Source organism: Triticum aestivum, chromosome 6B (assembly GCF_018294505.1).
Source record: "Triticum aestivum cultivar Chinese Spring chromosome 6B, IWGSC CS RefSeq v2.1, whole genome shotgun sequence".
Lineage (NCBI taxonomy): Eukaryota > Viridiplantae > Streptophyta > Magnoliopsida > Poales > Poaceae > Triticum > Triticum aestivum.
The window spans coordinates 41,184,389-41,198,398 of NC_057810.1; the positions used below are offsets into that span (position 1 = coordinate 41,184,389).

The 14,010-nt window shown below is 48.9% G+C and overlaps 1 protein-coding gene across 2 annotated transcripts; it reads right to left on the reverse strand.

Moving 5' to 3' along the window:
- Window positions 1-2,092: 2,092 nt before the first annotated feature.
- On the reverse strand, window positions 2,093-5,137 carry LOC123133363 (zinc finger MYM-type protein 1-like). 2 transcript variants are annotated; one of them, XM_044552856.1, is made up of 4 exons: window positions 4,879-5,137; window positions 4,342-4,760; window positions 2,435-4,260; window positions 2,093-2,344 (listed from the first exon to the last, which is right to left on the reverse strand). In XM_044552856.1, the coding sequence occupies exons 2-3, from the start codon at window positions 4,753-4,755 to the stop codon at window positions 2,437-2,439; spliced, it is 2,238 nt and encodes a 745-aa protein (XP_044408791.1). In that variant the 5' UTR covers window positions 4,756-4,760; window positions 4,879-5,137; the 3' UTR covers window positions 2,093-2,344; window positions 2,435-2,436. The 2 variants fall into 2 exon arrangements, with proteins under 2 accessions (XP_044408791.1, XP_044408790.1); XM_044552855.1 differs by having other exon boundaries at window positions 2,435-4,760.
- Between the last annotated feature and the right edge of the window lie 8,873 nt (window positions 5,138-14,010).

The following is a 14,010-nucleotide window of genomic DNA, read 5'->3' on the forward strand; positions in this document are numbered from 1 at the left end:
AGCGCAGCCAGCGAGAGTGTGACGCGCGGCCAGGGTGTGCGTCGCGCGGAGCACAGTGGTGCGGTGGCTGTGGCGAGCGTGATGGCAACGGCGGGCACGATGGACGTGGTGTGGCACGTGCGTGGGCATGGAGAGCCAGAGAGGGAGTGGCCCCGCGGGCGCGGAAGAAGAGTTGAAGGCTCGGGCATGGGCACGCATAGGAGCGGGCATGTGCCACGGGGTCAATCCGAGGAGCTCAGTGGCTACCCCTGGAATGGCCATGGTGGACGGCGGTTCTCGGCCACGGTGAAATACCTAACGAGAGCAAATGAGAGAGGAAACTGGGGAAAGGCAAGAGGAGATCACGGTGGTGTCAATGGCACCCTAGGGGAAGACATGGGAGTTCGGGGCGGCGCGGATCGAACGGCAATGTTGCGGTGGCCGAAGGTTGAGGAAGACGGCAACGACGTCGATCTGGGGGTGCTAGACTTGATCTCGTTGGCGCAGACGAAGTAGCGGAGGCATTCGGAGCTCCTCGACAAGCTCCTAGCCAGCAGGGAGGGCAGTGGTCGTGTGGACGGGGTCGGTCATGGTGGTCGTGGCATCTGACTTCGTCCAAATCACCGGGATCGAGCGGGGCGAGGAGGAGAAGTGGATCTGGGAGGGGGCCTCGAGGAGGAGTGAGGCTATGTGGGCAGGGGAGGCTGGGCGTCACCCTTATCCATTCCCCTTCGATGCCGGCGAGGTGGTCGGGTGGGAGCCCGACTCTGTAGCGACGGGCTCGGGGAACAGGAGAAGACGACCGTGCGGGGACTAGACCACTGGGCCGGTTCGGTGGCAAGGCCCGGGGGGGGGGGGGGGGAGGGGGAATCCCTTTTTCATCGTCCTTTTGGTTTTTAATGTATTCTAATCCGTTTCTCCTTTTTAACACCGTTTTCTGTTTATTCTTATATCAACTAAATGGATTTTGTTAATTGTGAAATTATGCACACAATTCGAGCACAATATTTTTAGGTGGCACAAAAAGTTTGAGGCCAAAAGAAAATACATAAAATTAGGTTTATATTTAATTGGTTATTTTAACTACTGTTGGACCTCTTATTAATTTGACAAGATTTAATTTTTGAGTCAAATAATGTTGGGCTCAACATGTCAAAGATCAGTGGAATTCATAGAATATGGTGAACATTTTAGTTTTACTGTTTCACAAAGTAATTTATTTGACTTTATTTTAAATTTGAATTGGGCTTTGGTTTTTATCAAGTGGCAGTTTGGCTTAGCAAGCCTCATGACATGGCATCATTAGTGGGAGGTCACTGTAGCTAACGACTTGAGGTGTTACATAATCTTTCCATTTCTGAAATTTCATTGTTAAATGATTGGGAATATATCACACCATCCATTAGTTCAGTTAAGCTCACCACAAGTACACACACATTATTGCCAATTGAGTAAGCCTTATTGGCGGGGAGAATAGGCTATGTGTGTGTGTGTTAGACAGAGAGAGGGAGAGAGAGTGAGGAAGAGGGGGGGGGGGGGGGGGAGTGTGTGTGTGTGTGAGGATTTGATGATAAAAAAGACCGCCAATGTCGTAATATTGAACTCTTAAAATTAGTGTGGCCCCGTTGCAACGCACAGACGTTCTTCTAGTAAATAGATAAGGCTGCAGACCTTTTGGCTTACCACACCTCAAATTATTGAATTCAAACTTTCACAATGGCCTCCAAGATAGCACTAGTAGTCTTGTCTCTATCGGTGTTAGCATTCTTCCTCTGCCTTGGTAAGTAAATGATTCATGGTTTTGCGGTTTTATGAAAAGTTGTACTCTCTATATATATAGTTCTAATGGGACGGTTTTGGAATTTGCATTAGGTACCGCCGAAGCTGACCCGCAATGCATGTACAAGGTTAATCCTTGCTATCATGGCAGGTGCGAGAACCCTTATGACGAGAATTGTCGAATTGCTTGTATTAGGTTTGACGCACCAAAGTACAGGGGTGGTATGTGCGCTAATTTCCAATGCTTCTGCTATACCTGTTAATGACCATCAGACTCTTCCACCGCTAGGGAAGCCATGAAGATACATCACCACCATGGAAACAGGGGCGGAGCTGGAGCAAATGTTACCCGATGCACCACTTTAACAAAGCTTTAAAAAATTAAGCAACGACTATATTAAATAAAGGTGTGTTCATAACTTGTAGCACACATTATTGGATATAACAAGAAGGTGGTTTGTAAAAATAAAATGTAGCCATCAAAATGCTTATTATAATAATAAAACAAGGTTCAAAATTACTTGAAAAAGATCACGCTGCATTTCCAAATCCCAAAATACATCATCGGACAATAAGGTTCAATAACCTACAAGATACAAATAGAATTAAACATACTAGTAGAGTATACTAAGATGGTCGAATGAAAGTACTTAAATGGCTAAAAATTGAAAGTTACCTTTAGTATGTTCTGTTCCTCCGAGCCATGAAATACTCAACCACTTGAGCATTGGTGACCTTTTTCATTTCTTCTTTCTCCACATAACAAATAAGATCATCACTCAAACTATCATCATTGAGGCGACTGCGCAAGCAGGTTTTGACCAGTTTCATAGCTGAAAAGCATCTCTCAACTGTAGCAGTGGCAATAGGCAAGACAATTACTAGTTTCAACAACCGATAAAACAAAGGATACACAATGTGCCTCCCTGTCTGCACCATTTTTTTCGAAAGCTCAGTGATTGTTGCTATGTTGAAAAAACTATCATCTGTGCGTACATCAGCAATATAGAGGCGTAGATCCTTATCCAGATCCCTCAATTCCCCAGAATCAAAATCTTGAGGGTATAGTTTAGCCAAACTCATAAGATTCTCCAAATTGAAATCACGAAATGAGTCTCTTGGACTCAAAGCCGCTGACCAAACAAGCAAATTAGTGGATGTCTCACTGAACCGATTGTCAAGCTCTTGAACTAGCCAATCAAAAACATCATTGAAACAATCAACTTGATAGTGATGTTTGTTGGTAATTCCAGTTACCTGCCTTCTCTTTTTTGGATTAACATATGCTTCTTCCATGTCCAACTCTACAATATCATGTGTCTCACAAAACACATGAACTTCACCTAGCATAGATTCCCATTCATTTTCTCTAAGTTCATTCAGAACAATTCTAGTTGACTTCACACATTTCATGGCATTTACTATGTCTTGATCCTTCCGTTGCAATGCTAATGACAATGTGTTTGTAGTCGTGAGGATTGTCAACATAAGATGCAAATAGAATACGAAGTCAAAAGATTGAAAATACACTAGAAGACCATTTGCTTGGTCTCTATTTGTTCTATCAGTGTCTTCTTCTTCCACAAATTCTAGAACTTTAACAACTGACCTGAACATGTGAAGCAAACTCTTAAGTGTTTTAGCATGGGAACCCCATCGAGTGTCTCCGGGCCTTTGAAGGCATTGCTCTTGATTTAATCCTGTTCCTGTTGTAAGCTGTCCACACCCTAAAGCCTTTCTCATTTCTTCAAGATTAATATCTCTAATCATGTCCCTTCGCTTGGAAGATCCACCCACAACATTTAGCAAGGTAGAAATCATGCTGAAGAAATTACTAACTCCTTTATGCTTTCTTACGACAGCCACAACAACTAACTGAAGTTGGTGAGCAAAGCAATGAACATAATAAGCTGTGCTACTTTCTCTCATGATCAATGATTTGAGGCCATTAAACTGACCTCGCATATTGCTAGCACCATCATACCCCTGTCCTCTAACTTGATTGTAACTCAGTTTATATTTTGCAAAAAGAGAATCAATTGAACTCTTGAGGTATGAAGACGTTGTTTCTTTCACATGGACAAGACCAACAAAACTTTCTTTAGAATCCCCGGAACTATCAACATACCTCAAGGCCACGGCCATTTGTTCTTTGCCAGAGACATCTCTAGACTCGTCAACAAGCAAACAAAACACATTATTGCGAACTTCTTTCAGAATAGATTGCACTATCACATGCGCAAAACCTTCACCAATATCTTTCTGGACTTCAGGAGCCGACATAAGAGAATTCTTTGCAGCATCTTTTCCCACAGCCTTGCGTACAACTGGATCATGCTCAGCTAAGAAATCACGAACTTCCAAGAAGTTTCCTCTATTATGCGAGTTCTTTGACTCATCATGTCCCCGGAAAGGCAACCCTTGCTTCAGCAATAGTCTAGCTGTGTCAATAGCGGCATTCAATCGAGCAAAATATGCAACCTTCAAAGTTTCACCTTGAACCTGCATAGCAACATCAATGTGTTGATCTTTTTTCTGAAAATCAAGTAATTTTTTCATTGCTTGATTATGGACACTGCCCACCTCACCAACATGTTCTTTTAACCTTGATTTCATGTTCCAGCTCTTCCAACCATTCACAACGAATGCCTCATATCCAGCTTCTTTCTTCTGACTACGATCCCTAAATAAGAAGCAAGGAAAACAATATGCCCTTTTCTTCTCTTCGCTGTATTCAAGCCAGCTCTCAAATTCATCAAACCATTCGGGATTGAACTTTCTCTGTTTACCCCCAAAATCTGAGGATTCAAAATCAATCTCTCTTGGCTGACAAGGTCCATTCAACAAATACTTCCTTCTTACCAGATCTTTTAAATTAGGATGATAATGCTCAATCAATTTTCTCTTGCCCGGATCATATTGAATCTCCTCTTCCCAATTTATTTCTTCCGGAACATCCTGTGATGATGCTTTTCTTTTGAGAAGAAACTTGTCCATAGTATCTGTATTTGACAAATAACAAATTACAAATGCGACATTCAGACTTGTATCGGCAGATGAAATATACCCCAATTACGTGTATAGTGACAAAGATTAAAGATTGGAAAGGTCGCTAATTACCGAGCTCCGGACCGGCCGGCGGCGTGCAGCGTCGCTTGCGTGCGTCCTGTCTTCAGCGGCTCACCGTCGTCGCTGCGTGCTATGCGGCGTCCGGCGGCCGGCGCCCTGCCGCTAGCGCCGACTGTCTACGCGACGGCGGACGGCGATACGCGAGAGCGAGACTGGCTCCGTACGCGGAAACCTAATCGATCGATAGTCGATGGATCGATTGGTTTTTCTTTTTTGAGGGAGACAGGAGATGGATCGATTAGTTTAGTACGTTTTTTTAAGTGGAGGGAGCCGTACGTGACGTGACTACGTGAGGAGGTCGATCGGTAAGTCGTGCGTGGGTGCGTGCTGCTATGTTGGGCCGACCCTGATGCACCATACCTGGGCCACCCTGATGCACTGGGCTTTTTCTTTTAGATAGGTACTACTAGCCAATTTTTGGACCCGTATTCCTGTGCATACGGGAAGGCCCAATGGGCTCCGCCCCTGGAAAGATTAGAGCTCCTAGGAATATTACTTTTTGTGTTGTATCAGAATAAATTGCCAATGTATCTAACTGTGTTTTAGCAAGTATCTGTTTTCGATGAGTTACGATCAAGAATTTCCAATCGACTTAAATTTTTCGCCTAGTATCTTGGAGGCACCAAGATGCAAAAAATGCATGTGCGGCAACCGGCTTTTGTCTTGTAGGGTTGTAGCTGTGTTCTAATACCTCTCAATCTCGTCATAATATGACAATTAAGGACAGTAAAACCGAACCATTTCCACGCTCTCTCAGGCCCCACCATTTTTGGCTGTTGGATCACCCGTCTCGGATGTGGTTGGTCGTCAAAGATATCTTTTTTCCGGTGTGGGCTGATACTGAGCCGGATGTCCCGGGGATGCTATTCGAACGGCCTAATCGGAAGCATCTCGCTCATTGACGGTTAACATCGTATGGCAAACGAACGTTCTTGATTCTCTCATTTGCGTCCTCATAGCCCCAATTATTGCCCTTCCTCCCGCACCAAACCATCTCCCCAAACTCGATGCCTCCCGACCTTGGCTAGGACAACCGTGCGCCGCCGCTCTCCGTCGCTGCAGCAAGATGCAGGAGAATGCCCATCGGATTGCCACCCCACGTAAAAAAAACCAGATCGGCCTGCCGTTGCCGAATCGAGGCAGTTGCCCGCCCGCTCACCGTTGGTATGGTTTCAGGGAGTTGTGGAGTCATATTGAATAGGAGGCCGCAAAATCTGTGGGCGGTCAGCGACCTCGGGAAAAAGCGGCCCTCCACACGGATAGTACAACGAAGAGGAGGCCAACGTGCGTGTGGCGAAAATCTGGCCACCATTGTTAGGATAGCAAGAGTGGCCTGTTTGTAGTATTCTCGGCCCAATTTGCTACAAGACGCCGAGCCCGACCTGAGGATTAGCAGCCCTGTAACAGTGGGCCAGCCTAGTTAACGTGAATTGAGAAGACGAATGATCAAGCTGTGAGACAATCGGTGGCCCGTCCCACTCACTGGATTGCTCCGCCAGACTTTTTCTTCAAGATCAATGTTGATGCTGCTGTAGCAAGGGGACGAGGAGTGGCAGCAGCGATTTGCCGCAATCAAGAAGGAGTATTCCAGGGTGCATCTGCCATCGTTTGCAAGGGTATTGCTGATCCTCCTACGCTTGAAGCAATGGTAACCCGGGAGGCACTAGCACTCGCCGAAGACCTCAACCTTCATAGCATTCATGTTGCTTCTGACTGTAAGGTTGTGGTGGATGACATGAAACAGAAACACTTGTCGAGTTATGGAGCAATATTACATGAGATTATAGACCACAGTCGATCTTTTTTGAATTGTAATTTTATTCATGAGTTTAGGAGCTCGAATTTCGAGGCTCACAATTTAGCGAAGCATGTACTAAGGTTGGGAGTTGGCGCCATGTTTGGTTAGGACACCCCGGTGATCTTTCTTTTGTACCTATAAACCTGGTTCCGAGATAAATAAAGCTTCGCGAGATTGTCTAAAAAAAAGTTAACGTGAATTGAGGACGGCAAATTGGTACGAGAGATGTTTCGGTCCATCGAAGATGATCTTGAGCGTCGAAGAGGTACATCGGATGGTAAAATGTGTCAAATCTCTATGAAAGGGTGTAGGTGGTTGAGTTATACTATCTCTATGTACCTATATGAGACCTAGCATCGAAATGGCAGTAACATGGACATACTTTTTTTTGAACACAGCACAAACGCAAGCTCTGGTAGTAAAATGAATCTGGGGGCTTTTTCTTTCTGCCTTGAATGCCGCTCATGCAACCACGCCCGCGACGGGCTGGCTAGCGGTGCGCCGCCGGCCTGATCTCCCTCGTCCGTCCTCCCCTGCGCCCTGCTCGCCCAGATCTGAGATCCCCGGGAGCTCCTCTGCCCCCGCCTCCTCTCGTCAGCTCGCCTACGTCGCCTCCTGCAGCTGTCGTGGTGCTTGATGACGACCTCGCCGGCGACCCCGACAACTCCACGGCCGCCGCCGCCGGAGACCCTCCCCCCTCTTCCATTCAGGCCGACGCGCCTCTCCTCGCAGGCCCCGTGGGCTCTCCTGGAGGAGCAACGGCTCCTCCTGCGCTCTCCCTCGCTGGTTTCAGATCGGGATCCAAGCCCTGTGCGCACACCGCCGTCGATCTACCCACAATGACCCTCCGTGTCTGCCGCGGCCTCCGACGAAGATGTGTTAGACTCTGCGGCCTCCTCTCCCCTTAGGGAGCGTCTGGTGGTCACCCCTCCCCTGCTGCGGAACGAAGCCTGGGTGGTCGTGTGGTCCGCCATTACAGCGCCTCCCGGCTACAACCTTGGCTGTGAGGTCGCTGTTGGCGTCCTTCCAGGATGTGAGGTCACTGTGGGCGCCCTTCCGTTGTCCCCTCGTGCTGAGCCTTCGCCCCGGGACAATGCCCCTTGGTTGCCTGCTACAAAGTCTCGCCGCGCTACGGACGTCCGTCAACCGTCTCCCACGGTGTGGAGTCGCGCCGCTCACAGCAGGATGGTGGTGCTCAGCGACGCGATGCTACCTCGGCGATGCCCGTGCCTCAGCCCCGTGAGGAGCAGTCTTGTGCCAGTTTCCTCTGCTTCAAGAACCGGACGTTTGGCTTGTGCTTCCATTGCCTCACTCCGTTGTCCCCGGGGCATCGTGGTTCGACATGCCGTGAGGATGTTCACTGCATCTCCTGCAACCTCTCTGGTCACCGGGAGCATGATTTCCCGACGCGCCACACCCCCAAGAAAGCTCCGGGCCCAGCTGCGCCTGTGTCCACCATGCAGATTTCCACGCCTCACGAGCAAGGTGCTTGGTCGTGGGATACGATTATCAATTACGATGGACATGTTTCATGTCAATTACGACAACCTCAGGACGGGGCTCGCTGATCAGGCACACCTCCTGCGGGGGGACCTACAAGCCGACCTCGACGCAGTTGTTGTGCCGTTGAAGCAGGAAGCCTCCAATCTCCATAAATGAATATTGCACGCGTTTTCCTTCATGGAGAGGATCGAAGCCGTGTTGGATCACTTTGAGGCTCTCTTGGTGTTGTCTCCAAGTGATCCCCGTGGAATGTTGCATCCTCCCTCTTGGGGAGGATCTTCTTTGTGTATGATCCTCTGCTTGATGAAACATTAGCGCCGCCTCCTCAAATATCGCCTACTGCCCGGTGTGATGTGGTGGACCCTATTGTTCCGTCAGTGGGAGCGAGGAGTTTGTTGACCCAATGTCTTCGGAGGCTACGATCTGTTTGCCCCACCCTACTGGCTCCTCCCAGACCACCGATGTGCTTTTTGTGGCACGTATGATTCCTTGCTTGGTGGAGCCGCTTGGTTTCAACACGGAGCACACGACACGTTTGATTCCTTGCTCGAAAGAGTCGTTTGGTCTCTACACGAAACACATGATGGGGACCTCCGACACGCCCAGTGTTGTGGTGGAGTCGCATGTTGACACTATGTGCTCGGAGGCTACGCTCGGGTCCCCATTCCGTGGAGGCTCCTCCTTGTCTTCCATGGTGTAGTCCCTTGCATGTCCGGTGCCGAGTCCAGAGGAGCCGCTTGGCCTCAACGTGCCCAACCTTCTGGTGTAGCCCGCGGTTGTGGTGTCCAATGTTGTTGCGAAGGTGGCACAAACCGAAGTTGCACCTTTATCTCTGGAGGATTTTCTCAGCAAGGTTACTCGTCCGCCCCTACAACCTCTGCTTGGGACCCCGGTGCCTTCGCAGGGGAGGAAAAATGACGGGCGGCAGAGGGGGCCTCTTGATAAGAAGAACAAGGCATGCAAAATCCTGACATGCAAGCGCGCAGAGTACATGATGTTGGAGTCTTTTGGTGAGCTACCGGAGGTCAGCAAAGCTAAGGGTCCAGAGCAAAAGATGCAAGCATACCTGGACATGTACAAAAAAAACCGGTCTCACTGCAAGTGATCGAGGCGTTGGGCCCTTTGGTGAGGATCGCAGGGAAGTCAAAATTGGATCTCTCCGGATGTTTTCCACAAGATCATGTTAGCACTTGATTCTTTGAGGTCGAGACAGAAGAGCCATTCGATATGGGTGGTTTCCCGTCGGCGAGTGGCGGTCAAGTTGGTTGTACTTGAGCCTCGCCAAACTGCTTTGGGTCTTGGCGCTCCAGTGTCTGGCACTGACAATGTACCTTGATGCTACATTTGCTTTTGCCTTGTCCCTGTCCCCAAATTCCTGTGCTCTTTTTTCTCATTTTTTATTTCCTTTTTTGGTTTTTACTCGGTTTTTCCCTGATTAACCGAGAATGTTAGGTTTTCGGGTCCGGTTTTCTTTATACACCGGATCAACTCTCTTCTTCTTAATAAAATGCAGGAACCCCCTACCCCTCTTGAGGTGTTCCAAAAGTTCATATACACGCGCATACACTCACCTCTATGAATGCACACACGCACATCGTACCCCTATGAGCACCTCCGAAAGACTGAGCCGACATGTCATCTTGAAATTTACGAAGTCACTGTAGGCACCTCGTCATCGATGGGAACGTCTCGTCCCACTGATACGAATCGCTGGAAATCCTGATATAAAACCAAGAATAAATGCGAGCACCAGGACTTGAATCATGGTGGTCGGGGGATACCCAGTCCTTGTAACCATCCAACCACAGGTTTGTTCGCAACATGGACATACTTGGAGGAACACGGATAAGTGTGTAAAACTTGACACATGTTTTATGGTTAATTATTTTTAATGTCCCCAATGCCAAAATAGGAAGTCAATATTGACATTTATTAATACAATCGCAGATATGTTTAGATACGCATGTATCTACACACTAAAACGCGTCTAGGTACATGCGTATGTAGATAAATGCGTGTCATTTAAGAACGGAGAGAATGGGAAACCCTTTTTCGAAAAAAAAGGGAAACCCTTTTTCATAAGAACGGAGAGAATATCAGTTAATGGCTGATGAAATTTGTCGATATATAGAAAATTCATCCTAATCACTATAAATAGACAACGCTGCAGACCTTTCGGCTTACCACACCTCAAGTTATTCAATTCAAGCTTTCACAATGGCCTGCAAGATAGCACTAGTAGTCGTGTCTCTATCGGTGTTAGCATTCTTCCTATGCCTTGGTAAGTAAAAGGTCCATGGTTCCGCGGTTTTATGAAAAGTTGTACTCTCTCTCTCTCTCTGTGTGTTCTTATGTGCCCATTTTGAAATTTACAGTAGGTACTGCCGAAGCTCACCCCACGTGCATGTTCAAGATCAACCCTTACTATCGTGGATGCAAGACAGATTCTGAGAACAACAAATGTTGAATTGCTTGTGCCAGATTTGAGAGACCAACGTACATACATGGTGTATGCGCTAATGAACTATGCTTCTGTTCTAACTGTAAATGATCATCGGACTTTTCCACTGCTGGGGGACCCATGAAGATACATCACCGCCATGGAAAGATTAGAGCTCCTAGGAAAATTGCCTTTTTTTGTTGTTGTATGAGAATAAATTGGCGATGTATCTGACTATGCTTTAGCAAGTATCTGTTTCCGATGAGTTACGACGAAGAGTTTCCAATCGATTTAAATTTTTTGCCTAATACCTACTAGGCACGAGATGCAAATAGTACATGTGCGGCAGTCAGCTTTTGTCTTGTAGGGTTAGCTTTGTTTTGATTATATAGAAAGTCTATTAGTAACCCAGGGTAAAGAATTACTTAATCTTCACCCTGGTCGATCGACCGAGCCAGATGTTTTGTCCAACCAGGCCACAGTTTATGTTTGAGAAAAAGGGCGAGCAGTATCAGGTTGTAAAATTACAACGGGATGGAGGTAATTTTACGTTGGCTCGAATCTAGTCCCTCCGTTCGGAATTACTTGTCGCGAGAATGCACATATACATGCATTCTCGGGACAAGTAATTCCGACATGCATTTTCGCGACAAGTAATTCCGAACGGAGGGTGTACCTCACTTACCAGTCCGTTTTTCAAATCAAATAAAGATAAAGAAGAAAAAGAGAGCTGCGCCTTTGAACGGTTTGTGCGTATCGGCGGCGACCACCACTTACGAGACGGCAGCGTGGCGCTCAGCGATTTGGATCGGAGTGAAGTCATCGGTTGGCTGGCTGCCAGGGCGGCGTGTGCTACTGGGCGGCGTGGTCTCCACGCTGTGGTAGTCGCTGGGCAGTAGGGGCGGCGTGGTCGGCGACGTCTGCCTAGGACTTGGCGGCGTCGTGCTGGGTCGTCGCAGCGGAGCTGTGGCAGCGCTGCAGTGTGCGGCCGTGCTTGCGCTGCTACGGGAAGGCGTTGCATGCGTTTGCATTGAAGTTTGGTTGGGTGTGAGTGCACGGATTGAGGTGAGCAACCCCAGATCTGATTCTATCCGTTTCAAATTTCCAATCAACTTCCACTTGCGTTTCACTTCGCCATGCTCTTCCTAAATTGCTTTGTCTCTTTCCAAATCTCTAGTCTGGCCTGGGGATTATTCTCTGGTTCGCTAAAATAAACGAGAGGCGGAACAATCTGCTAGAACAGGTTTACGTAAAGCGCCTGTGCATTGATGAAGTCTCCTCCTCTTTTTCTTTGATCTGAAATTGTACTTCAGCAGTGTTTTGTATCAACCATTACAACTTGTCATTTTGAGAAGTGACTCTGTTCGTCTTGGGGACGGCAAGAAGAAGGATCCCACGGCGAGGAGTCGGTCACTCAGCCCGTCTTCCCACTTCCGCCTTTTCCTCTTTATTCCAGTTCCACCAGTCCTCCGAGCAAAAAAGCAATTGCAAGCAAGGCAAGGATTGAATTCATCCCTCATTCCAATCCAATATAGGCCGGTAATCCATTCATGTCCTTCATTCCTTGTAAACCTGCACCATTTTATTTATTTATGCATCCGTCGTCGACGGATTGATTTGGTTTGATCTTATCTACCCTGTCGGTGTACTAAAATAGAGGCTCTCCTTTATACCCCATACTTGTGCACGGCCAGTCAGACTTAAGCCCACAGCCACACTTAGCAGGATAGAGAGAGGAGTTAAAGCCGCAGGACGATCAAAGCAACGCTAAGATCAGAGACACAAAGACCAAGAGGGCGAGGTGGACTCCCCCGGCGAGACCCTTGCCGGGGCTGCGGAGGCAGCCCCGGCAAGAACCTTGCCGGGGCAACTAGCCTAAACGCCAACCGAGTACGCCACCCTTGAGCCCCAGGTTTCCAAACACCATCAACCACGTTGGAACCAGGGCTCGGGAGGCACCTCTGTGGTGGCATGCACATCTTTGTGAAAGACGACGATCCTCGGCAAGATCCTTGCCGAAGAAATCCACAAGACCTCCGGCAAGATCCTTGTCGGGGACAACCACGGTGCCGCGGCAAGACCCTTGCCGGGACCCCGGCAAGACCCTTGCCGAGGACATCCACGGGGCCACAACCAGGCCCACACCCGCCAAGATTCCATCGCCGTTCCATGCAGCTGCCAGCCCACCAACTAGGCAGGCACCTGCGTGTCGACATGAGGCCTTCAGGCCAACTCAGTGAGCGCCTACGTGGTGGCATGCAGATCTTCGTGAAGAGCCTACCACTGCGCCAACTCAGCAGCCTGCCAGCCTACATGGCACCACGCGCCTCGCTGGCCTGGACGCGCGTCGGAATGAGATGGAGCGGCGACGGACGGGACAGGCCCGGTTTCCGTCCCCGATAAAGCAAGGGGACACCTCAGGGGTGCATTAAATGCGTCCTGTCCCGTAATGACTAGTGATAAACTCAGTCACTGTACACCTTTACACCTCGTGTGTGCCACTGTGGTGATCCCTTTGACTATAAAAGGAGGGCCAAGACATACTAGAGAAGGATTCGGACCCTGGGACAAGTTACACATCGTAGCTAGCTCAAGAACTCCAAGAACACTCAAATAGACACTAAAGCAGGACTAGGGTATTACGCATCCTCGCGGCCCGAACCTGGGTAAACGATCCGTGTGCTGGCTGACTGTTGATCCCGCTCTTTTCACAACCCCGCGCCCTGCAACCGTAGTAGGGATTCTTGTGATCCCATAGGTGTCGTTCCCACTGATATCTTTGGCTGAAGAGGGGAGGAAGTACCCCGACGAAGACGCCGGAGCGGAAACCGACTCCATAGACAACGACACCGCCGCCCCGACGAAGAAGGGCTAGCGCCGTAACAGAAAGCACAAGGGCAAGGTTGTGCTTGCCGTCGAGGGATCCAAAGATACCGGCATTGCCAAGAAGGACAAGGCAGGCGACCCCGGCAAGGAGGTTACTGGGTCTGCCGCTTGCCGACAAGCCAGAAAGCTCCGACAAGCAGTATTGCAAGATCCACCGCACCAAGGGCCACGACCTCCAGAATTGCCCACAAGTTGAGTTGCTTGCCGAGAAGTAAAAAGCCAAGTATGAGAGGCGGGACAAGGAGAAAGGCCAGGACGATGCCAGAGGATCCGGCAAGAAGCGTGGCGGCCAAGGAGGCCGCCGCGACAAGGATAATCAGCAAGAGAGGCCCTCCCGGGGCCGCGACAAGAAGCAGGAAGACGATGATCGCGACGAGGACGACGAGTCCGGCGACCACGAGTTTCAGAAAGCTACGGAGGCCATGTGCGTCGACGGTGGCGCCTCGCAGCACACTTCTCAGCGCCAGCTCAAGCAGTGGGCGCGTGAGATCACAAC

Bases quoted from the DNA above. Each gene is read 5' to 3' on its own strand.
- LOC123133363 (XM_044552855.1), bottom strand. From the start codon at position 4,755: ATGGACAAGTTTCTTCTCAAAAGAAAAGCATCATCACAGGATGTTCCG.